General features: G+C 38.2%; 1 protein-coding gene across 3 annotated transcripts; it reads left to right on the top strand.

Moving 5' to 3' along the window:
- Positions 1–1,434: 1,434 nt before the first annotated feature.
- Positions 1,435–23,157, top strand: LOC110783542 (protein SPIRRIG). Of its 3 annotated transcripts, none has more exons than XM_021987897.2 (20): positions 1,435–1,528; positions 1,914–2,237; positions 4,046–4,115; positions 4,248–4,333; positions 4,523–4,658; positions 4,751–4,807; positions 6,508–6,684; positions 7,855–8,046; positions 8,170–8,235; positions 9,178–9,292; positions 9,482–10,647; positions 10,861–11,554; positions 11,647–11,749; positions 11,852–12,951; positions 13,066–14,716; positions 14,850–17,885; positions 20,065–20,373; positions 20,510–20,816; positions 20,996–21,142; positions 21,456–23,157. In XM_021987897.2, the coding sequence occupies exons 2-20, from the start codon at positions 2,002–2,004 to the stop codon at positions 22,629–22,631; spliced, it is 10,824 nt and encodes a 3,607-aa protein (XP_021843589.1). In that variant the 5' UTR covers positions 1,435–1,528; positions 1,914–2,001; the 3' UTR covers positions 22,632–23,157. The 3 variants fall into 3 exon arrangements, with proteins under 3 accessions (XP_021843589.1, XP_056686308.1, XP_021843584.1); XM_056830330.1 differs by having other exon boundaries at positions 1,460–1,528; positions 1,844–2,237; XM_021987892.2 differs by lacking the exon at positions 1,435–1,528 and having other exon boundaries at positions 1,529–2,237.
- The last annotated feature ends 251 nt before the right edge of the window (positions 23,158–23,408 follow it).

Raw genomic sequence — 23,408 nt, 5'->3', positions numbered from 1 at the left:
TAACTCAAATTTATCACACAAAAGCTACATGACCAGATTGACAACTAAATTACAAGACACGTGATAACTAACATTTATTACTCGAAAGTTACATATATGGCCAAAGTCACATCTACATAGCTAGCGCCGAAGTTGTAATATAATGCTAGCCTTTACCCATTTAATACTACAAATAATATCATTCTAATTATACAGAGCTTACGTAATAGATACTTCATATTAAATTCGGAAAAATGTTGTATATGGTATTACAACACACAACATTTATTTATATTCTCAAAAACCACTTTGGATCAGAAGACGACATTATCCCATTAGAACTAACTAAACCGACTAACGGTCTTCCTTTAGACATTCAATTTTGTAGGCTATTTCGTCCCACAAATTCATATTTACATGGGATTTACGATAAATATTGCACACCGAAGTTAAAGTTAATGTAAAATGTTTAAAAATTACCCTTATATATGTAAATTTTTTCTAATTTTAGTACTCCCTCCATTTCTTTTTGATGTATCCATTTGGAATCTGGTGTGGTTTTTAAGAAAATTGAAATATTGGTTTGTATGGGTATAAGTGTAATGATTGGGTGTACGAGATTATAATAAATAAAGGAGTGAGAAAATAATAAAGAAATAAGATAAGAGAGAGGAGTGATAATGATGGGTGATAAAGGAGGTGAGAGAGTGTGTATATGGGGAAGGGAAAAGAATTAAATATTATGGGTGGGGAAAATTAGGTGGGAATATGGGTAGAATCTTTAGGTATTTTGGTAATTAGATAGAAATGTAAGGTTATTTTAGGATAAAATGTATGTCCAAAAATAGAATAGATTCTAAATGGATACAACAATATGAAATGCTTAAAATGGAAACGGATACAACAAAAAGAAACGGAGGGAGTAATAAATTTTTTCATTTTAATAAAAAAAATTCTTCAAAATCACTAATAATTTATAAAATTAATCATTTAACCCTTTAAAATATTTATCTATCAACTTCTCTTTTAATAATATAAAAATTAGAGAAAATTGGGTAAAAGTTATGTTGGTGTATTATAAATTTATTGTACACCTTATGTAATACTTGATCGGACCTAAACAATAAAACAAAGTTAACAAACATCCTTAAAAAAGAATATGAGTAAAGTATATTTTTTATCAATTATTAAATACAAAATAACACCTCAATTATTAATGAGAGGCTTCTGCAGGCCAATTTCCCTCCAAAAAAAGCAGAGGAAACTTAATTACTACTCCTAACTACTTACACTATACTACTACTAAAAAAATTAAAGAGTGCTAACTGAGAGGTCACCACGTCTAAGCCGTTGATCTTTATCTTCCACGTGGATACCTTCTTAGACGTTGGATTTAATTTATGACGTCATAAGGAAGATAAAATGAGATTAGTACTAATATCAATATCATTATAGGAGGAGAGCGCGAAACGAGGAGAAGAACCAGCAAATAGACGAAAGTACGAAACCAAATTTTGTTTTAGAGAGAGAAAACAAAAGAAACACAGAGGTAATTTCATTTATTTTTAGTAAATTAAAAAAAATCCAGAAAGGAAATAAAAATTAAATTAAAGAAAAAAAAAAATATCAAAAACAAAGAAAATCTTTCTTCCCTATTTCAAAGTGTTCTACGCGTTATTTGCAGAATTTTTGCTAGCAAAAAATTTAGGGCAGATAAATTTCCCGAAGAAAAAGGGAGAAATATAATTTCAAATTTCAACTTTTTTTTTTTTGTCTCAAGCTCCGAATTCCAAAAATTTGAGCCCTAGTAATTTTTTTTTTTTTTTTTTGGCAAATTGCGATCTGCATTTCTGCATTTGAACAGGTGCATTTCACGATTGAATGTTTGATTTTGTGTTTTGGTGTTGGAATTGTTGAATTTGAGCTGGAAATAGATCGATCGTCGGGTTAATTTGATCGGAGGAGTTCGGATCTACCGGCGAGGAATACTCCGGGTCGTCGGATGAGAAACGGCGTCGTCGGATGTTCCAAGGAACGAAGAAGAAAACGATGAAATGGACAACATTGCTTAAGGACTTGAAAGAGAAGGTTGGATTAACTCAGCAGCAGAACAACCAATCTTTTCCGTCTTCTTCGCCGCCGTCATCGTCGTCGTCTTCGGCGGTTTCTCTTTCTTCTTTAGCTGGCGTTCATGATAATTACAATGCTGCCTCTCTATCTACACCAGATTATCACCGCGCTTACCTCACCAATTCAAGGTACTAATCATTTTAATTGTGTCTGGTAAAATATTATCGATGCTGTAATTAATTTGAGTTTGATTGTAGTTGAAGCTAAATCAGGTTTATTTTTGGCCATTATAATCATTTTCATTCAAGGTTTTTTTTTTAATTAGATGAATGCAGTTTTGCGATTTTTAATGATTTTTTCACGTGGTTGAATACGAGTTGACTGTTGTTGAAAGCTGAATTAGGTGAAATTTCCGGCGTTTTAAGGTTGGTATTGTTGAATTGAGCTTGAAGGAGTCACAATTTGGTGGACGTTCTGTTGTCTTGATTTTGGTATGGTATGTTATGAATTTATAGAATGGGGATTAGGTATCTGTCCAATCAAGCGTATAATTATTTTTAGAGGCAAGATAAAAGGAGCATTGAGGAGGAAAATGTTTCTATTGATCGATTTTATTTTGGCATTGACTGTTATAATGCTCAAGACATTGTTAGGTTTCTTGTTTTGTTGTTATTTCAAATAGCTCCGTCGAAGTTTGGGGAGAGCTTGTGCACATGCATAAACACATACAGCGTAGGAAATTTGAGCTTTTTGATCAGGAAGTGTTGGGGTTAAGCATCGGGATGGAGCTGTTGCAAAATGAACATTGGATTTCGCTTACAAGTCCTTGTAGTTCAATATATCATTTTTATTGTTTGGTATTCAAGTTCCTTCTTTTGCTGACTTGGATTAGAGGTTGATTTTTTGTTTTGTCACTTGGATGTCCATGAGTAGAAGCTTCTTTTCTTGAGGATCTGACTGTTAATAGCTAGCAACATCGATGAATTGTTGAAGCCATTGGATCTTAGTTTCTGAATGCTTCAGGAATAAATAGGCTAATGGCCTTGTATGCCAACATCTGCTGCCTCTGTGAATGCCCTTCATTGTTTATAGGTATAAAGTGGTCGAATTTAGTTGTTTGGAACATGATTCCCTTCAATTGGAAGTGGAAGACGAAACGTTTTCTTTCATTTGGCTGTTTGGTAGCTAAATGGGTTGCAAAAAGTTGAGAACCTTATTCTCAGCCTTAACTTATTAAAACATGTAATGAATAACAGAGCTACATGTAAATGGGGCAGGTTGATTGATTCAATTCAAAGTTATAAGCGGTAGTATCAAGAACCCTCTACATTTATCTCTTACTACAAATTTACTTTTTCACTTTCCTCACAGAAGTCGGTTGTTTCTGGATAGTTCTTGCTTGCCCTTTTGGCCCCCTTCCATTTTTTATTGCTAGTTTAATGCATGTAATTGGCTTAGGTTATGAAGGTAGAGAGAACAAAGTCTGTATTGTGTTGGTGCTGGTGCTGATCAGTGTGCAGTTTGCAGTGTGAATTGTGCTTGGAACTTCTTCTTCTTTAATATTGTTATATTATTATTATCATTATAATATTTAAAATAGTTAGTATTGGGTGTGGATACTTTTGAAATCTTGGCTTCATCTTTAGGACTTGAAAATTGTAAGCTTTTAGCATATTTCTTTTGTTCAAAAAGTGTGCGATGGAGTCCTAAACTATAGCGTTCATTTTGTATTTTTTGATCTATTAGTTTTGTTGTCCAGTTTGTGTGTTGACTAGCTGAATGTTTCCAACTGTCCTGCAAGAAAAACACAATTTTGAACTATCCAAAAAGATAAGAAGAAAAGATGATTAAATTCAAATAAATCGAGAAAGAACGTAAAGGAGAAAGAATTGTAATTACTTCTTTAGAAGCTGAAATTTTTACTTTGGTATACTGGGATGTACATATATTGATATAATAATTCAGACTAATGCGTAATTTCCTGTTACATTTTCAGGGATAGACATGAGCTTGAGCAGGACTTCAAGAGGTTCTGGGAAGAGTTTCGCTCTTCAAGTTCGGAGAAGGTATCTTATGTTTTATAATGGCTTCCGTATCACTCTTGATACTGTCATCTTTTAAAGTAGATACATATACTTACGTGGTTACTTGTTATTTATCTCGTAGATAAATATGCTTACATGTTGTTTGTCTTGTAGGAAAAGGAAACGGCCTTGAACATGGCTGTTGATGCATTCTGTAAATTAGCGAAGCAGCTTGCTGATGTAGCACAATTAGTTACTATGTATGGTGTACCTTACTTCTCTCTCATTATCTGTTTACTCTTTTGTTTTTTTGGTTATTTTAGTCTACATCTTATGTACACTGCATATACTTTTGACCCCCCCCCCCCCACCCCAAGTATTTTCCTTTCTCCGCTGAACTTGTGACAAGCTCTCTTTTACTAATTTTGATTTTCTGATGATTTTCACAGGTTAGTTGAAACACATATCTTCTCTTTCGTTGTAGGACGGGCTTTTGTTACAGACATTGAAAAATTAAAGATCAGCAACAAGGCGAGATCATTAGTTGTAGAGGAAGTATTACGATTTTTTGCAGAGGTCACAAAGGTTTGGCTTTCGTACGATGCATATAGTTGTGGGTCTGCTATCACTCATTTTCTGCGCTGTAATGCAATTTCATCTGTTTTGCAATTTTGTAGGATGGCATATGCCCTGGTGCGAATCTTCTCAGTGCAATTGAACTTCTTATATCTGGGGTATGTGCTTTACAATCCTTGTATGAAATTAAAGTTTAATTCCTGCCTTGTCCTCTTGATGTACAATTTGTTGTAATATGCTTTATATTGTTGGTGGGAACAAGATGTTTTAGTTCTCCTAATTTTTGTTGTCCCTCCTAGGCTGGGATTAGTTTAACTTGTGTGATTTAATTGGCTTTAAATGGTCACCTTGTCGTTGTTGTGCAGTTTTTGTCATTTCTGCTGATTGTTTTATGACCCTAAATACTCATTAGTATTATCTCTATTTTCTCTGAACAACACCTAGCAACTCCTCATACCCTTTATCTAAACAGTTTTACCTCGATTTATTATGTTCCTTGATGGCATTGTGTTACTCTGTTTACGACTAGATATGCCATTCTCACCCTTTTGCACCTTTCACATATTTTATGGTTGTCTTTGACGATGTACGGGTAAGTTTGTAGTAGATTGTAAACCTTTTTTAAGCATTTTCTGTAATGAGTTTGGTAGTACATAAAAGCACCTTTGGGGGGTTGGTTAAAGTGATGTGTAAATTGGGATAACTTTAGTACTATTCAGTAGCACGGGACCTTGTGGGAGGGTTACGGTTGTTTGTAGCCTTACTTTCCCTATTATAATAGTGCAAGTCTGTTTTAGTAATTGCAAAGGCATAGACTGGTTCATAATCTCCCAAAAAAATAAGAAGGAAAGGATATATGGACCACATATTTGATTCTATGCATTGGAAAACGATTTTGTGAACTTGCAAAAAATAGTTAGTCACTCTGCTTTGCAATTACGGGAAGAAAAAGGGTTTAAAGTTATGACCAACACCATGGGTGGGTGTAGGTTAATAAGGCTTAGTTAGCATGACCATTTTCTAATTCTTTGTAAGAATTGTAGTAGGAGATTGTTCTCTTACACCTCTTACTACGTTTTTGAATTCTGGGGGAAGCCAGGGAAGGGAAAGAGAGGGAAGAAGAGGGAAGGGAAGAGAAGGGGAAGGATAATGATGGAAATATTTAAGTTCACCATAGAGGAGAGGAAAATAGATTCGCGCTGTTCCATTTTCTCTCAATCCTTACATCCAAACAAGGAAGAATTTATCCCATACTCTTTTCACCTCCCTTTCCCCTTTCCCCTTTCCCCTTCCCCTTATCTTCAGATTCCTCTTCCGTAGAAATTGTAGAAACATCTCTAACTCATGGTGTAAAACCTGCTGGTGTAGTAATATAGTATCACTGTATAAGTGGGAGATCATCAATGAGAGTCCAAATGATGAAATGTTGATACCCTTTTTGAGCCTCGAACCTTTCAGGCTAAGCCTGAAGTTACTTAATTACCTTTCTGAGTTATGTGTAGTCTTTACTCAAGTCAAATGTCCGAGGAGCTCATGAGACTCTCAACATAATGTATTGTTCATGATATCAGCTTTTTATTTTCATATTTATTGGTAAATCCAATGGAATGTTTCTTTTGTATGCTTACGGAGTGCTATACCTCGTCAAGCTTCTGAGTCGGATCTAAATGGAAATAGCATCGAAAGTGTTTTTTAAAACCTAGCAAACAGAATAATCCAGTGTCAAGTTATTATGCTTCCATAGGGCATGTGCAGGCTGTTGGGTTTCTGTGTCGATGATTGTCTGTTTGCATTGCTGTCAATAATAAAAAAGTTGATGTTTGATTCATTTACTGACTTGTCCATTTGATATTCACAGCCAATTGATAAGCAATCTCTCCTTGATTCTGGAATCCTCTGCTGTCTTATTCATATTTTAAATACTCTCCTGGGTTCCACTGGAGGAAGTATTGGTCACAAGGATTCTGATCATGATAAACAATTAGCAAGGGACTACTTAGCAGTGGCTGGTGGTCTTCGCACTCGTCAGCTGGAGGTGAGTGGCATGGTTACTTCTATAAAGGAATACACTTTACTAAGCACTGCACTAGTTGTATGCTATTTAAAGTATTTACTGTATTTTGTGTTGGAATAGGAAATATTCTAGATAATAATATGTGAATATATATTCTGTATTATCTTGTTAATGTTGTGTTTCCATAAGGACTATGTACCGGTATATATTGAAGGGAGTATGCAACCCCTAACCTATGGAGATTTACACCATCTTACATTTTGTACTCATTTTATCTATATCACCTTTTCCCTTTACAACTCCAATACTAAAGTACTAAATTTAGTCATGCTTAAGTTTAAAAGTTCAAAGAAAAAAGAAGTGCTTCAGAAAAAAGAGGTGAAGAGATTTCACTCCCTCTGTTCCTTGTTGGTTACACTGTTGCACATATAGTAGATACAAAGACTGTGGTAGGTAGGACCGTAGGAGGGAGGGTGTTGCATGTGGGGTTTGTGTAAGAAAAAGGAGGAGATAGAGACTTTCATGTGGGGTTTGTGTTAAAATGATGTTGGAGAGAGACAGAGAGAGAGTTCCATTTCCGTGCGGACTTTTTGTGGCTTAGGAAGGGGTAAGTTGTGAATAAAATTTGCCAAAATAGAATAAAGTAAAAGTGTAACCAACAAAAAGGAAACAAATGACAATGGAATAACGAACAAAAAGGAACCGAGGAAGTTATAAATAAGGAGATAAAAGACATTTTTGGTGGAACTCTGATAAAATGGTTTCGCAAAAGCAATGAAGTGGGTGGATAAGTAATTGATACTGAAAAGAGCATTTTTTTTAAGGATGATGAGTTTTGGTGAACTTTGTTTTGTGGTGAATGACTTAATGTTGTCAACATCCCTTTCTATCTGTTTTTTTTACTGTTTATCTGCTACTTGGAACATGGAAATTTAAATTATCTTCGGCTGCTGTTTTGAAGAATACATCGTGATTTGGATGTGAAGCGTTGGGAAAATTTTGATGTGTTTTTTGACTTACTCCATATTTGCAAAGAAATCGGTTTATTGTGCACTTGCTGCATTGAAGTCTTTGGGGGATCCTGTTGTATCTTATTCTGTCTGTTGGTTTTGGGAAAAAGTAAATAGAATTATGGTTGTAAATGAAAACAATGTAGACCTTAGAACATGTCTATGTCATTTGATACTGCAGGTTGAAGGAAGTGTTGTGCACATCATGAAGGCTTTAGCAAGCCACCCTTGTGCGGCTCAAAGTTTGATTGAGGATGATTCACTGCAGTTACTTTTTCAAATGGTTGTCAATGGCTCATTGGCTGTTTTTATGCAGTATAGAGATGGTCTTGTTCCCTTGCACTCCATTCAGCTTCACAGGCATGCAATGCAGGCAAGTTTAGGCTTAACTTTATTTCCCCTTTGTTTAACTGATCACATTTATTTACCTGTATAGCCACATAACGGGATTTATGAAGTCTTATCTGGTGAGGTTCATTTTATTTTCTCCTTGCAGATTCTTGGTCTGCTTCTAGTGAATGACAATGGAAGTACGGCTAAGTATATTCGGAAACATCACCTGGTATGGTTTATAACTTTTATGACATACATCCTTCGTTCTTTATCTATTGCAACATATGGGTTGGGCACTTGGGCACACAAATGTAGGAAAGGGAAAAGGGATGGGGTGGACCACTTGACCCATGTGATTATGTAAAAGGAAGAGAGAGAACAACATTAATGCAAGGGAAATAATGTAATTTTGGGTATCAAAATTCTCCAAAGTTAGAAATATTGCAATTGATAAACTTCCAGATGAGATATATGTTGCTATAGAAAAGAACTGAATAAGGTTTTACAGTGTTTGTTACTTGATGCTGTAACGAGATGTTAATGGAACCCATGTTGTTGATGGATTAATGAGTCAGTTCATTAAGGATAATTGCTTAATTGAAGGGGTCTCCCTGTGACCATGAAGCTGTGTTCATTAGTATGTTGGTCTCATTGTCATTCCTACTTTAGTAATATAAATTTGGTATGATAGTTAGTGATGTCTCTTTTGAATCTCTGAATGATGTGCATAAACTCCTTCAAAAGAAAACTGGCATTTAAAGTTCAATCCTGTCTGTGCTAATCGTGTCAGGAGAGTACATTTCTTATCTACATTAATTTTCTGACTGTTACCTACTGACCTATTGTCTACAGAACAAATCAATGCTCCATTCAGTTTTTTCCTGCTCTACACTTCAACCTTTAAACTTGTTTTGTAGCGTCCAATTTGACAACTCTAACAACCAAAGTCAACTCACTGGCTGAACTTGTATTTAGGATATTGTTTGTTTACAGTAGGGCTGACAGGATGTTTTCTGGTTTGGTTTAGATTAACTTAGTGTTTGGCGTTGCTTTTTCTCTCTTTGCTTCTACTCTACCATCGTCTTTGAAAGTCTCAGGATTCATTTAATTATTTAAATGTCATTCTAAATTTCTAATAGTATATCTATGCTTTGTATATTCCATATTGCAGATAAGAGCTCTTTTAATAGCCATTAAGGATTTCAATCCTCGTTTTGGCGATCCTTCTTACACTATAGGCATTGTGGATTTGTTGCTGGAATGCATCGAGCTTTCACATAGACCTGGTACATGATTTCTAGAATTTCATTTTGTTCTTGCATTCTGCTACTTTATATGCATGTTAATGTTGTCTTTGGAATCTACATGCTCTTTTGATTTGTTATTTTTGCTACTCTTAGTGTAGAATTTCATTTTAGTACTACAACATAAGGTTGATGTAAATATGCTTTCTGATGATGTTTATTGACTTATAGAGGCTGGAGGTGTGAAACTTCGGGAGGATATTCATAATGCACATGGTTATCACTTCCTTGTTCAGTTTGCTCTAACACTGGCTTCCATGCCTCCAAACCAGTCAGATCAGGCTATGCTTTCCAATTCTTCCCCTGAGAGTTCATTTGTGGATGGCTCTCTTGCAATTGGAAATTCAAAAAAACAGGAAGTGATTGACAGAGATGGAAGGATTTCAAATCTTTCTCCTGCACTATCTAGGTTGCTTGACGTTCTTGTTAATTTAGCTCAGACAGGCCCATCAGAACCAGCTGCTTCAAGAAGTTCTAAATCATCCCATGCTAAAGGTGGTGGCCATGGTCGAAGTCGTACGCCATCTTCTGACCTGATTACTGATGAAATTTGGGAGAAAGGAAATGCTAAAGTAAAAGACCTTGAAGCAGTGCAGATGCTGCAGGATATATTTCTTAAGGCAGGCTGCACAGAGTTGCAAGCAGAAGTGTTAAATCGGATGTTCAAGATATTCTCTAGTCATATCGAGAACTATCAACTGTGTCAGCAACTACGAACGGTGCCACTTTTCATCCTGAATATGTCTGGCTTTCCACCTGCTTTGCAAGACATAATATTAAAGATCCTTGAATATGCTGTCACTGTTGTGAATTGTATTCCTGAGCAGGAGTTGCTGTCACTTTGCTGTCTTCTACAGCAACCGATTACATCTGATTTGAAGCAAACAATTCTATCTTTCTTTGTTAAGCTACTATCTTTTGATCAGCAGTATAAGAAAGTCCTGCGAGAAGTTGGTGTACTTGAGGTTTTGTTAGACGATTTGAAGCACAACAAGCTTCAGTCAGGGCCTGACCAGCAAGATGGTGAAATAAACCACTCAGAGAAGAAATCCAGCCCAAGTGGCTTCCAGAAACATTTGGACAGCAAAGATGCTATTATCACTTCGCCTAAACTTATGGATTCTGGTTCAGGAAAGTTCCTTCTTTTTGAAGTTGAGGTTACTATCTCTGTTGCTTGGGATTGTATGGTTTCTTTGTTAAAGAAAGCAGAGGCTAATCAATCCTCCTTCCGATCGGTCAATGGTGTGGCTGTTGTACTCCCTCTTTTGGTTTCTGATGTTCATCGTTCTGGGGTGCTTCGAACATTGTCATGCTTGATTATGGAGGACTTAACTCAGGTTTGTGTGATTTTTACATCTGATACAAATATGTTGAATCCAGTTGAAGGATATCTTTTCATTGTTGTTTTTCTGTTTTTTCCCTGTCATTTTCCTTTCGAGCTTGTATATATTTGAAAGTTGCAACAGAATTGGGCTAATGAATCATTCTGTGTTTCTGCTGCAACTTCTTGACCACATTGTGTTCTGATGATGCTGAACTTCTGTTACCAGGCCCATGCTGAAGAACTGGGAGTGCTGCTAGAGGTTATGAAAAGTGGAATGGTTACTAGTGTTTCAGGATCTCAATACAAGTTGAAAGATGATGCCAAGTGTGACATTTTTGGTGCTCTGTGGCGCATCTTGGGTGTTAATGATTCAGCTCAAAGAGTGTTTGGTGAAGCAACTGGGTTCTCTCTGTTATGGACTACTTTACATAGTTTCCAGAGTGATGGAGAGCAGACAGATCAGTCTCAATTAATGGTTTTTGTTAAGGTGCTCACATACTTATTGCGTGTTGTGACAGCTGCAGTTTTTGACAATCCCATCAATAGAACAAAGTTGCACTTAATAGTATCTTCACATACATTCTTTGACCTCTTATGTGAGTCAGGATTACTATGTGTAGAATTTGAGAGGCAAGTTGTACATTTACTGTTGGAACTTGCTCTTGAAATAGTTATTTCCCCTTTCTTGCCTTCTGGGGTTGCCCCTTCATGTGGTAAGGTCGAATCATCTAGTTTTCCTATGGCTACTCCCTCTGGTGTTGTCAATCCTGCAATGGAGAGAGTGTATAATGCTGGTGCTGTCAGAGTAATTTTACGGTCGTTGCTTCTTTTTACTCCTAAAGTTCAGTTGGAGGTTCTGGAGCTTATCGAAAAGCTTGCTCGTGCTGGACCTTTTAATCAGGAGAATCTTACATCTGTTGGTAGGAATCATAAATTGTTTTGACTTATCTTTTTTTTTTTTTTGTCATAATGTTTACAGTTTTGTAATTTGTTATTTTCTACGTTCTATTAGGCTGTGTTGAGCTTCTTTTGGAGATGATTCACCCCTTTCTTCAAGGCTCATCACCCTTACTTATACATGCTTTGAGGATTGTTGAAGTTCTGGGTGCATATAGGTAAGGAATCTTGCATTTTGTCTCATATTTGGTACTTTATACCTCGTTTTACAGTTTGGCATTCTTTTCCCGATTATTTATGCATTTGTTTTTCATATCTAGGCTGTCTACATCAGAACTTCGATTACTTGTCAGATATGTTCTTCAGTTGAGGAAAAAAAAATCAGGTGATAGTCTTGTTGGCATGATGGAAAGGTTAATACTTATGGAGGACATGTCTTCAGCAAGTGTTTCTTTGGCCCCCTTTGTTGAGATGGACATGAGCAAAGTGGGTCATGCTTGTATTCAAGTCTCTCTTGGAGAAAGATCATGGCCTCCAGTGGCTGGTTATTCCTTTGTTTGCTGGTTTCAGTATCAGAATTTCTTGAAGTCACCTGCGAAGGAGACTGAATCCAAAGTTGGTCCTAGGAAGCTAAACTCTTCTGGACAGCAACAACAGGTTTTGAGATTGTTTTCTGTTGGAACTGTAGATAGTGGAAATACATTTTATGCAGAGCTTTATCTCCAAGAGGATGGAGTTCTTACACTAGCAACAAGCAATTCATCCTCACTATCATTTGCTGGTTCCGACTTAGAGGAAGGCCAATGGCATCATCTTGCAGTGGTTCATAGCAAACCAAATGCTTTGGCTGGTCTGTTCCAAGCTAGTATTGCCTATGTATATCTTAATGGGAAACTAAGATACACAGGGAAACTTGGATATTCTCCATCTCCTGTTGGGAAACCTTTGCAAATAACAATAGGTACACCGGCCACTCATACAAGACTTAGTGATCTTCAGTGGAAGCTACGAAGTTGCTATCTTTTCGAAGAAGTGCTTACCTCTGGCTGTATATGTTTCATGTACATTCTTGGTCGAGGTTATAGAGGTCTTTTTCAAGATACAGATCTTCTGCGCTTTGTTCCCAATCAAGCTTGTGGTGGGGATAGCATGGCCATACTAGATTCATTGGAGGCTGATGTGAGTACAGCTGCAGCAACACAAAAGCCTGATAGTTCTGTCAAGCCAGTCATCTCTAGGGCTGATGGAAGTGGGATTGTCTGGGATTTGGAACGTCTAGGAAACCTTTCCCTGCAGCTGTCAGGCAAAAAACTAATTTTTGCATTTGACGGAACATCTACGGAACCTCTTCGAGCATCTGGGACTCTATCACTGCTCAATCTTGTTGATCCTACATCAGCTGCTGCTTCTCCAATAGGGGGTATGCCAATCAGCCTCATTTTACGAATTTCAGTTCCATACTTCCATTGTTTTTGTCGATTGTTTGTTTAAAAGTGGTGCCTTAATTTGTCCTCTATTTTGATATATATGGCAGGTATTCCACGTTTTGGACGTCTTCAAGGTGACATCTATGTCTGTAAGCCTTGTGTAATTGGTGATATCATCCATCCAATTGGGGGCATGGTTTCAGTCCTTGCTTTGGTTGAGGCTGCTGAAAGCAGGGATATGCTGCACATGGCGCTGACTCTACTTTCATGTGCTCTGCATCAAAATCCACAAAACGTGAGAGAAATGCAAGCTTGCCGGGGGTATCATTTGCTATCTCTATTTCTGTACCGTAGAATGTCACTGTTTGACATGCACTGTCTGGAGATTTTTTTCAAGATTGCTGCTTGCGAGGCTTCATTTTCTGAACCAAAGAAGTTGGGGATTCCTCATTTTAGCTTATCTCCTGCAACAAGTGCTCCCGAGGCCAGCTTTGAGGAGCTTAATTTGTCCAAGTTCCGGGATGAATTTTCCTCACTCGGATCTCATGGGGACATGGATGATTTCTCTGCACAGAAAGATACGTTTAGTCATATATCGGAGCTCGAGACAGCTGATATGCCTGCTGAGAATTCAAATTGTATTGTCCTTTCTAATGCTGATATGGTTGAACATGTGTTATTGGACTGGACACTTTGGGTGACTGCTCAAGTTTCTATACAGATTGCACTGCTAAACTTTCTTGAGCATCTGGTATCCATTCATTGGTACAGATATCATAATCTTACTGTTCTTCGACGAATCAATCTTGTGCAGCATCTGCTAGTCACCCTACAGAGAGGTGATGTTGAGGTGCCTGTTTTGGAAAAGTTGGTTGTATTGCTTGGAGTAATTCTTGAAGACGGGTTTCTTGCTTCTGAACTTGAAAATGTGGTAAGATTTGTAATTATGACATTTGATCCTCCTCAACTGACAAATCGCCCTGTGGTTGTACGAGAGCCAATGGGGAAGCATGTTATTGTGCGTAATATGCTGCTGGAAATGCTTATAGATCTACAAGTTACCATAAAATCTGAAGAGTTGCTTGAGCAGTGGCATAGGGTGGTGTCTTCTAGAATAATTACATATTTCCTCGACGAGGCTGTTCACCCGTCAAGTATGCGTTGGATTATGACCCTTCTTGGTGTGTGTTTGACATCTTCCCCGACATTTGCTCTTAAATTTAAGACAAGTGGGGGATATCCAGGGCTGACACGTGTGCTGCCGAGTTTCTATGATTCACCGGACATATATTACATTCTTTTCTGCTTGATGTTTGGCAAGCCAGTTTACCCCAGATTACCAGAAGTCCGTATGCTGGACTTCCATGCTCTTGTGCCCAGTGATGAGGATCGCAGTGAGTTAAAATTTGTTGAAGTTCTGGAATCTGTCATTGCTATGGCAAAATCTACATTTGACCGGCTGAGTATGCAATCAATGCTTGCCCACCAAACTGGTAATCTTTCACAGATTGGTCCGAGTCTTGTTGCAGAACTAGCAGAGGAAAATTCTGATATGATTGGGGAACTTCAGGGTGAAGCTTTAATGCATAAAACATATGCTGCACGTTTGATGGGTGGGGAAGCTTCAGCGCCTGCTTCTGCAACATCAGTCTTAAGGTTTATGGTTGATTTGGCAAAAATGTGCCCTCCGTTTGCTAGTGTTTGCAGGCAAGCAGGATTTCTTGAAAACTGTGTTGAGTTATATTTTTCCTGTGTGAGGTAGGCTTTGTCTCTTTCCTTTTCATTTATTGATATTGTGTATGTGGAGGATACGCCTTTAGTATTTTTCTTTTTGTATTTCTAAACTTCAAAGGATTACACATGAATTAGGATACGTGGCTTGTATTTTCAGGGCTTCTTATGCGGTTAAACTTGCAAGAGAACTTTCTGTTAAGACAGAGGAGAAGAGCGCCAATGACTTTGAAGATTCCAATAGTTCTCATAATACATTCACTAGTTTGCCACAGGATCAAGATCAGTCTGGAAAGACATCTATAAGTGGGGGTAGCTTTCCCCAAGGACAGGTCAGCTCAAGCTCAGAAGATACACCTTTGCCAATGAATGGCAAAACTGCCGAACCCGAAGATTTTTTTAGTGCTCCATTAAAAAAGCCAGAATTAAATTTAGTGACACACGATGAACCCCCTGCTGTTCAGAACCTAGATGACGAAGCCACTGATAAGGTATCCATGACCCCATCTAGCATCATTGGTGTCAATGTCCAGAGTACAAAATCCACTCTTAATTCGAATATCCCAACAGATTCTCAGAGTTCCACCTCTTTCGCAATGCCTAATTCTCCTATACTATCTGAGAGATCTGGCTCCAAGTTGGGACAAACACCTGGTCTGTCCTCTGGTGTTGCACTCACATCTGAACATCATTTAACTGTGAATGCTTCCTTGGTATCTTCTAACTCAACAAGTGAAAGTGATTCAATTGCATACAAGAAGACCAGTCCTCGAGGACCATCTGCTGAGAACACATATTTTGTGATAAGTTCAAAGCTCTTGCTTGAAATTGATGATTCTGGATATGGTGGAGGACCATGCTCTGCTGGTGCTACTGCTGTTTTAGATTGTTTGGCTGAGGTCCTTTCCGATGTTCTGACGGAGCAGATAAAAGCTGTGCCGATGGTGGAACGCATTCTGGAGAGTGTCCCTATATATGCTGACACTGAAGCTGTGCTAGTTTTTCAGGGTCTTTGCCTGAGTAGAGTGATGAACTTCCTGGAAAGACGTCTTCTGCGCGATGACGAGGAAAATTCAAAAAAGTTGGATAAGAATCGCTGGTCATCAAATTTAGAGGTATTATGTAGCATGATAGTTGATCGTGTCTACATGGGTGCTTTTCCAAGATATACTGGGGTTTTGAGAACACTGGAGTTCTTGCTATCGATGCTGCAATTGGCTAACAAAGACGGCCGAATTGAAGAAGCATATTCTGTGGCAAAAGGCTTGTTATCTATTGGTAGAGGAAGTAGGCAACTAGATTCATACATCAGTTCTATTCTTAAGAACACAAATAGGATGATATTGTATTGCTTTCTTCCATCATTTTTGGGTACTATTGGGGAAGATGATCTTCTTTCTTCGTTAGGAATATCAAGCTCAAATGAGATGGGACAAACATTGACCTCCCAGCAAGAAGAAACAGGGATTAATATTTGCACTGTGTTGCAACTATTGGATGCTCATATACGGATTATCTTCTCCCCAAGTAATGTAGATCCCGAACTGAACTCGTGTCTTTGTGTTAATCTGATATCACTTCTTCATGACCGAAGACCAAATGCTAAGCATATGGCAATAGATATCTTGAAGTATCTATTAGTTCACCGTAGGGCTTCTTTTGAAGACTTGCTTGTATCAAAGTCGAATCGTCTGGATGTACTGCGTGGAGGATTTGACAAACTTTTGACCGGGAGCTTACCAAGTTTTTTTGAATGGCTTCAGAGCTCTCAACACACTGTCAACAAAGTTTTGGAGCAGGGTGCTGGGCTTATGTGGGTGCAGTCTATCGCAGGGTCTTCTAAGTTTCCAGGAATTAGAATAAAATCAATGGAGAATCATCGTGGAAATGAAATGATCAAGAAATCAAAGGAGTTGGCAAAGTTGGACATAAAGCACGGGGAGCAGATAACAGAACGCAGATACGCACTTGAACTTGTTCGGGATGCTATGTCAACAGAATTGCGTGTTGTACGCCAGGATAAGTATGGATGGGTTCTCCATGCAGAGAGTAAGTGGCAAACTCATCTTCAGCAGCTTGTACATGAGCGAGGGATATTTCCAACGCGTAAGACTCCTGAGGCTGGTGAGCCTGAGTGGCAGCTTTGCCCCATTGAAGGTCCGTACCGAATGCGGAAAAAGCTTGAACGTTGCAAACTAAAAGTTGATACCATTCAGAATGTGTTAGATTGGCAGTTTGACTTTGGAAAGGGAGACTTATCTAAAGAGTCTAAAGAGAGACTTGAGAATGGTCTTGATGCTTCTGACTCTGGTTCAGGTTCCTTCTCTCAACTCTTAGTGGATGGTTCCCAGCAATTGAGTTTAGATGGTGAGCTATATGATGAGTTTTCTGTTAAAGACTCTGATGATGTTAGAGAAGTTTCTTCTGCTAGAGCAGCATTGATGGATGATCGTGCCAGCAGCGTCAATGAGGCAAGTCTTCATTCTGCAGTTGAGTTTGGTACAAGGTCTAGTGCCATATCTGTCCCTCTTTCTGATAGCATGCAAGGAAGATCTCAATTGGAATCAGCAGCAGCGTCGTCTTCAATGAGAACTGACGATGTCAGAGTTACAGAGGATAAGTCAGATAAAGAGTTACTTGACAATGGGGAATATCTCATTAGGCCTTACTTAGAACCACTTGAGAAGATACGGTTCAGGTATAATTGTGAGAGAGTTGTTGGTCTTGACAAACACGATGGTATCTTTTTGATTGGAGAACTTTGCTTGTATGTCATTGAGAACTTTTATATCGATGGATCTGGGTGCATATGTGAGAAAGACTCTGAAGATGAACTGTCTGTTATAGATCAGGCGTTAGGAGTGAAGAAGGATACGATGTTTATGGATTTTCAGTCGAAATCGACATCTTCATGGGCTGCAGCTGCCAAATCTTGTGCAGGGGGGAGGGCTTGGGCTTACAATGGAGGTGCTTGGGGAAAGGAGAAAGTCTGTGTGAGCGGTACGTTACCACATCCCTGGCGTATGTGGAAGCTTGATAGTGTCCATGAAATATTGAAGCGTGATTACCAGCTGCGGCCGGTTGCCATTGAGATATTTAGCATGGATGGATGTAATGACCTCCTGGTGTTCCACAAGAAGGAGAGAGAGGAAGTTTTCAAAAATCTGGTTGCCATGAATCTGCCAAGAAATAGCATGTAAGTTCTAAACTTGTTGCTTTGTTCTGGGTTTAAAGAAAGGGGAGAATGTATATAACTACAAATTAACCAATGCTTTTGTGATGTCTGATCTGTGGGTCCTAGTTATTCTAATTCCCATGCTCTCTAACTTGGGGCTGAACACCGGTCGGATATCTTATCAGAAATATGAATATGAATTTGGATTGGATTTTTTGTATCTGAAATCTGCAATTTCTGATATCTGTATCCGATCCGATAATTTCAGATATCCATTCTTTTGGGATGAAATAGTATCAAATATCTGAAATCCCACAATTTTTATTTATAAATTTCATTTGCAAATTTAAAAGTTATTGTTTTTAAAGTTGGAAGTCTCAACAGCAACAGTTCTATAATTCTATTTCAGTCACTAAGGCATTTGCTAGTATAAAAATGTATCTAACTTGAAATATGTCATGTACACAATTGGTAAGGTTTACTAGGATATTCTATGAAAAAAATATAAGATCTTGGAAGAGAGAAAATTTGAGATTAGAGTATATAGATCTTAAAAATTATCAGATCTGTAAATTTACAACCAAGAAAAGGTTATTCTAAGGAAAAAAGCTTTTCTAGATCTGTCTCTGCTGGATTTTAATATTTTCTTCGCCACAGTGGAGATTTTGGAGAAGAGAGAGTAGTTTGGCGCCATGGTTTTGTTGGAGTCGCTTGGCGATGGTTGGTGTCACTGCTCGTTCTGTGATGTGTCTGTTGTCGTTAAGACAATAGTGGCTTGACTTTAGTTGGCGAAAATTATGAGGGAGGTATAGAGAGTGACAGAGAACTTGTGGGATTTATGAGACAGGGAAAGAGGAAGATGGAGATTGAGATTGATTGTTAAGGCCTCGAAGATTTGTACTTTTGTCTATACAAAAGGAGAAAATCTGAAGATGGGTAATTAAAAGGGTGGAGATTGGAGGAAGAGCTGTATAGTTAATGAACAATGGAATAGTAAAAGGAGATAGGGTGGAGATAGGAGGAAGAGCTGTAGTTAATGAACAATGGAATAGTAAAAGGAGATAGGGTGGAGATGTGTGATCTGAAAACAGAATAATAAAAGGAGACCGGAGAAGGGTAAATGGCCTGGTAAATGGTTTTTAGGATTGGGCCTTGGGTGGAGGAATTTCTTATTGGGCTAAGTAATAGTGGGGTAGTACCTCATGTTAGGGTTTAATCATGATTCTAATTTTGTGAAATACCTCATATTTTTGGAGATCCAAAATTTTTCGAAACTGTATCCAATTCCTAAAAATTGGATGTGTTGGATTTTAAATAGTTCTGCTCAGCTTCAGCCACACATGCGCCAAGCTAAAGAAAACAGAGTCATCTCCCTACTGCAAATCCACACAAAAGAACCATGAAACAGTTAAGAAAAAGCTGCATTTCTAGAAACTTAATCTTGAAGCTAGGTAATGCACATGATGTCAATTGGAAACACATAAAAAATGTTCCTAAGGCGCATGTCAAAAGCGATGTCAAAACATCCCAGTCTTAAGTAGATCTATATTTACAAATTAGCAATTCTGCTAGGAATCTTTCGTTGTGCCCTATATGCATATTTCATTGGTATCTAATAGGACATTGTTATGTGACATCTTAGCTGCATCCTGTTACTGCTAAATTCTTTACCTTTGATAAGACGTACTTGAATCAGGTAGAGTAACTCTTCTTGGCTTAAACCCATTGCGCTTTTCTATGGTCATTGTCTCTTTGGAGTTTATGCTAAAGGAGGCTGTTTAGACTTGAGAGTATGCATAAAGGAGGCTCTTTAGACTTGAGAGTACGTCAATGATAGCTATGTGCTACGTTCATTTTATTTTAATATGCTTAGAGACCTTCTGGTGCTTAACCAAAAATTTCTTTTGTGCTAAGTCATCGTGAACTCATTGCACTTAATTTTGAAACACATTAATTTTCCTGACGAACTTGCCAATCCGAGCTTTATTTTCTCCATTTCGATGTTCAATATTTTGGAAACCATTTTTTTTTTCATTTTCTTTTTGTCCACTTGCATTATGTCTTGCACTTATAATCACACAATATAACATAGTGTGTGTGTAACCTTTATCCGAATTTATGACAACTTTGTTCGAGTCTCTCTTTCTCCACGTGTCCTTTTTTCTGCATGATTTGACAGACCTTGAAAATTTTGCAACAGGTTGGATACTACCATTTCGGGATTAACAAAACAAGATAGTAACGAGGGCAGCCGTCTTTTCAAGCTTATGGCTAAATCTTTTTCTAAGAGATGGCAAAACGGGGAAATTAGCAATTTTCAGTATCTGATGCACCTGAATACTTTGGCAGGACGTGGATACAGTGATCTTACTCAATATCCCGTCTTTCCATGGGTTCTTGCTGATTATGAGAGTGAAGACCTAGACTTGTCAAATCCCAACACATTTCGCAAACTTGACAAACCTATGGGCTGTCAAACGCCTGAAGGTGAAGAGGAATTCAGGAAGAGGTTTGTTCTCGTGTATTATTTTTCTATCTGGAGTATTACTTTTCTATTTCGAGTATTTGGACTGGTATATTTATGAAAATAATATCCTATTAAGTTATCTATTTATTCTCATCTTAATTATTGACTCACCTCGTAGGTATGAGAGCTGGGATGATCCCGAGGTTCCAAAATTTCATTATGGTTCTCATTATTCCAGTGCTGGAATAGTTCTCTTCTATCTTGTACGCCTGCCTCCGTTCAGTACTGAAAATCAAAAGCTGCAAGGTGGTCAATTTGATCATGCTGATCGTCTTTTCAATAGTATTCGGGACACATGGGGTAGTGCTGCTGGCAAGGGAAATACATCTGATGTTAAGGAATTGATACCAGAATTCTTCTATATGCCTGAGTTCATTGAGAATAAGTTCAATCTTGACCTAGGGGAGAAACAGTCAGGAGAAAAGGTTCGCTTAAATATATTTTTAAATCTTTTTACAGTTTCGTTCGTCTTCGGTTTTAGAGCATGCTGTTAGTTTTTATGTGGTCAAATCTGTTCAAAATATCAGCACCTACACCCTGTCCTGATTGACATAATATATAGTTGGAGTTTGGATACTCATGGTTTTCTGTTGTTGGCAAACAGGTCGGAGATGTGGTCTTACCTCAATGGGCAAAAGGCAGTTCCAGGGAATTCATCAGAAGGCATAGAGAAGCACTTGAATGTGATTATGTTTCAGAAAATCTACATCACTGGATCGACTTGATATTTGGGCACAAGCAACGAGGCAAGGTTGGTGATATTTATAACCTTAAAGATGTTAGCAATTGTTTTAATACGTTAAGAGGTCATTTTTAATATCATGTTTACATGGGTTTTTCACTCTGTGAATGCATAATGTTCTGGCACATGTCAAAGATATGTATAAATTAATGCTCAATAATCTCAAAAGGAATAATCAGATTGATGCGATGCTTAATTTCTTGGTTCCATTGTTCTTGTTGATTGTACTTCATAGTGTACATTCCTTCTACTGTTTGCTTCTTTGCTTTTAGCAGTAGCTATATGTTTCTCTTAATATATATTTTTCTTGTGTAATTGATAGGCTGCTGAAGATGCTGCAAACGTTTTCTATCATTACACATATGAGGGGAGTGTGGACATTGATTCTGTCACAGATCCCGCTATGAAAGCTTCAATTCTAGCACAAATCAATCACTTTGGACAGACTCCGAAGCAACTCTTCCAAAAACCCCATGTGAAGAGAAAGGTTGACAGAAAGCCGCCTCATCCTCTGAAATACTCTCTCAATCTCGTTCCTCACGATGTTCGAAAGACCTCATCCTCCATTTCTCAAATCGTCACCATCAATGACAAAATCCTTGTAGCTGGAGCAAACCACGTGCTTAAACCACGAACGTACGCTAAATACGTAGCGTGGGGTTTCCCCGACCGTAGCTTGAGATTTATGAGCTACGATCAAGATAAACTCTTATCAACGCATGAAAATCTTCACGGAGGAAACCAAATTCAATGTGTCGGTGCGAGCCAAGACGGTCAAACCGTGGTTACTGGGGCTGATGATGGGTTAGTTTCAGTTTGGAGAATTCACAAGGACAGCCCTCGCGGGGTCCGCCGCTTGCAACTAGAAAAGGCACTCTGTGCTCACTCATCCAAGGTGTCGTGCCTTTACGTGAGCCAGCCTTATATGTTGGTTGTTAGTGGTTCAGACGACTGCACTGTTATTCTGTGGGACCTGAGCTCGTTAGCTTTCGTAAGGCAACTTCCGGAATTCCCGTCACCCGTCTCAGCAGTCTACGTCAATGACCTAACAGGCGAAATAATAACCGCAGCCGGGATTTTGCTTGCAATTTGGAGCATCAATGGCGATTGCCTTGCAGTAATCAACACTTCCCAGCTTCCTTCCGATTTCATTTTATCAGTAGCAAGCTCGATGTCGTCCGATTGGCAGGACACGAACTGGTACGTAACGGGCCACCAGAGTGGGGCCGTAAAAGTATGGAAAATGGTTCACTGTACTGACAAGGAAAGTGCACAGAGCAAAACAACTGGTAATGTTACAGCTGGATTAACTCTCACAAAAGCACCAGAATACAGATTGCTTCTTCATAAGGTACTCAAATCTCATAAACACTCTGTTACTGCACTTCATCTGACAACTGATTTGAAACAACTTTTGAGTGGTGACTCTTCTGGACATCTGTTGTCCTGGACATTACCAGGAGATAGCTTACGGGGTTCATCTAGCCACAACGGTTGATCCGTTAAATGATCGGTTAATGATCGGTATTATTAGGTATTGGTATACTTGATGTTTTGCAATTGCATATCCTTTAGCTAGGTCTTCAGGCGGGCCTTGCTAGGGTTTAACGGGCCGACCCGGACCGGGCGAAGCAGGACAACGGGGCTGTCGTGGGCTGTAATTGTAAAAGGTGCGATTATTTTTCGCAATGAGAATTTTGGTAAATTGAGTGCACTGTCATTTGAGACGTCTGATATAGATGGATGTGCTTGATGGTTGGATATAAGGTATAAGGTAAACATGATGGTGGAAGATGGTTGTTTTTCGGGTTTGTGGGATTATTGTGACTAATATATAGTAAATGTTGGGATGTAAATAGATGAATTAGGGGGCTGTGTGTAATCAATTGTACAGTGTTTTGTTTTTCCTTTCTTTACCTGTTTTTGAGGGTTTAGGAGGGATGAAGAGGCGAATCATTTGAATCATTTTATACATGATTCGTACGTTTGATTAAAGGGAAGTTGATTTTGCCAGCATTTATTCATTTTGGGTCTTCGTATTTTTCATTTTTCATACTCGTATTTCGTATAGTTATAAAGAAATCTATGTCAAAAGTGTTTTGTGTTGAAAATGGACGCAAATGACTCTTATCCGTACTGATTCGTGTGGTGTTGTTGTACCAATACGATTCATTTGTGTTGATGGTACTGACATATACTGTGCTGGTATTAAAAAAAAAATGTTGTATTGGAATGTGTCAAATGTGGTCATAAGCCACTTGACTTTCAAAAAATC

The sequence above is a fragment of the Spinacia oleracea genome, chromosome 5, assembly GCF_020520425.1.
Source record: "Spinacia oleracea cultivar Varoflay chromosome 5, BTI_SOV_V1, whole genome shotgun sequence".
Lineage (NCBI taxonomy): Eukaryota > Viridiplantae > Streptophyta > Magnoliopsida > Caryophyllales > Amaranthaceae > Spinacia > Spinacia oleracea.
Note: the sequence above shows the minus strand (reverse complement) of the source record. Positions and strands in the feature narration are given on the sequence as shown.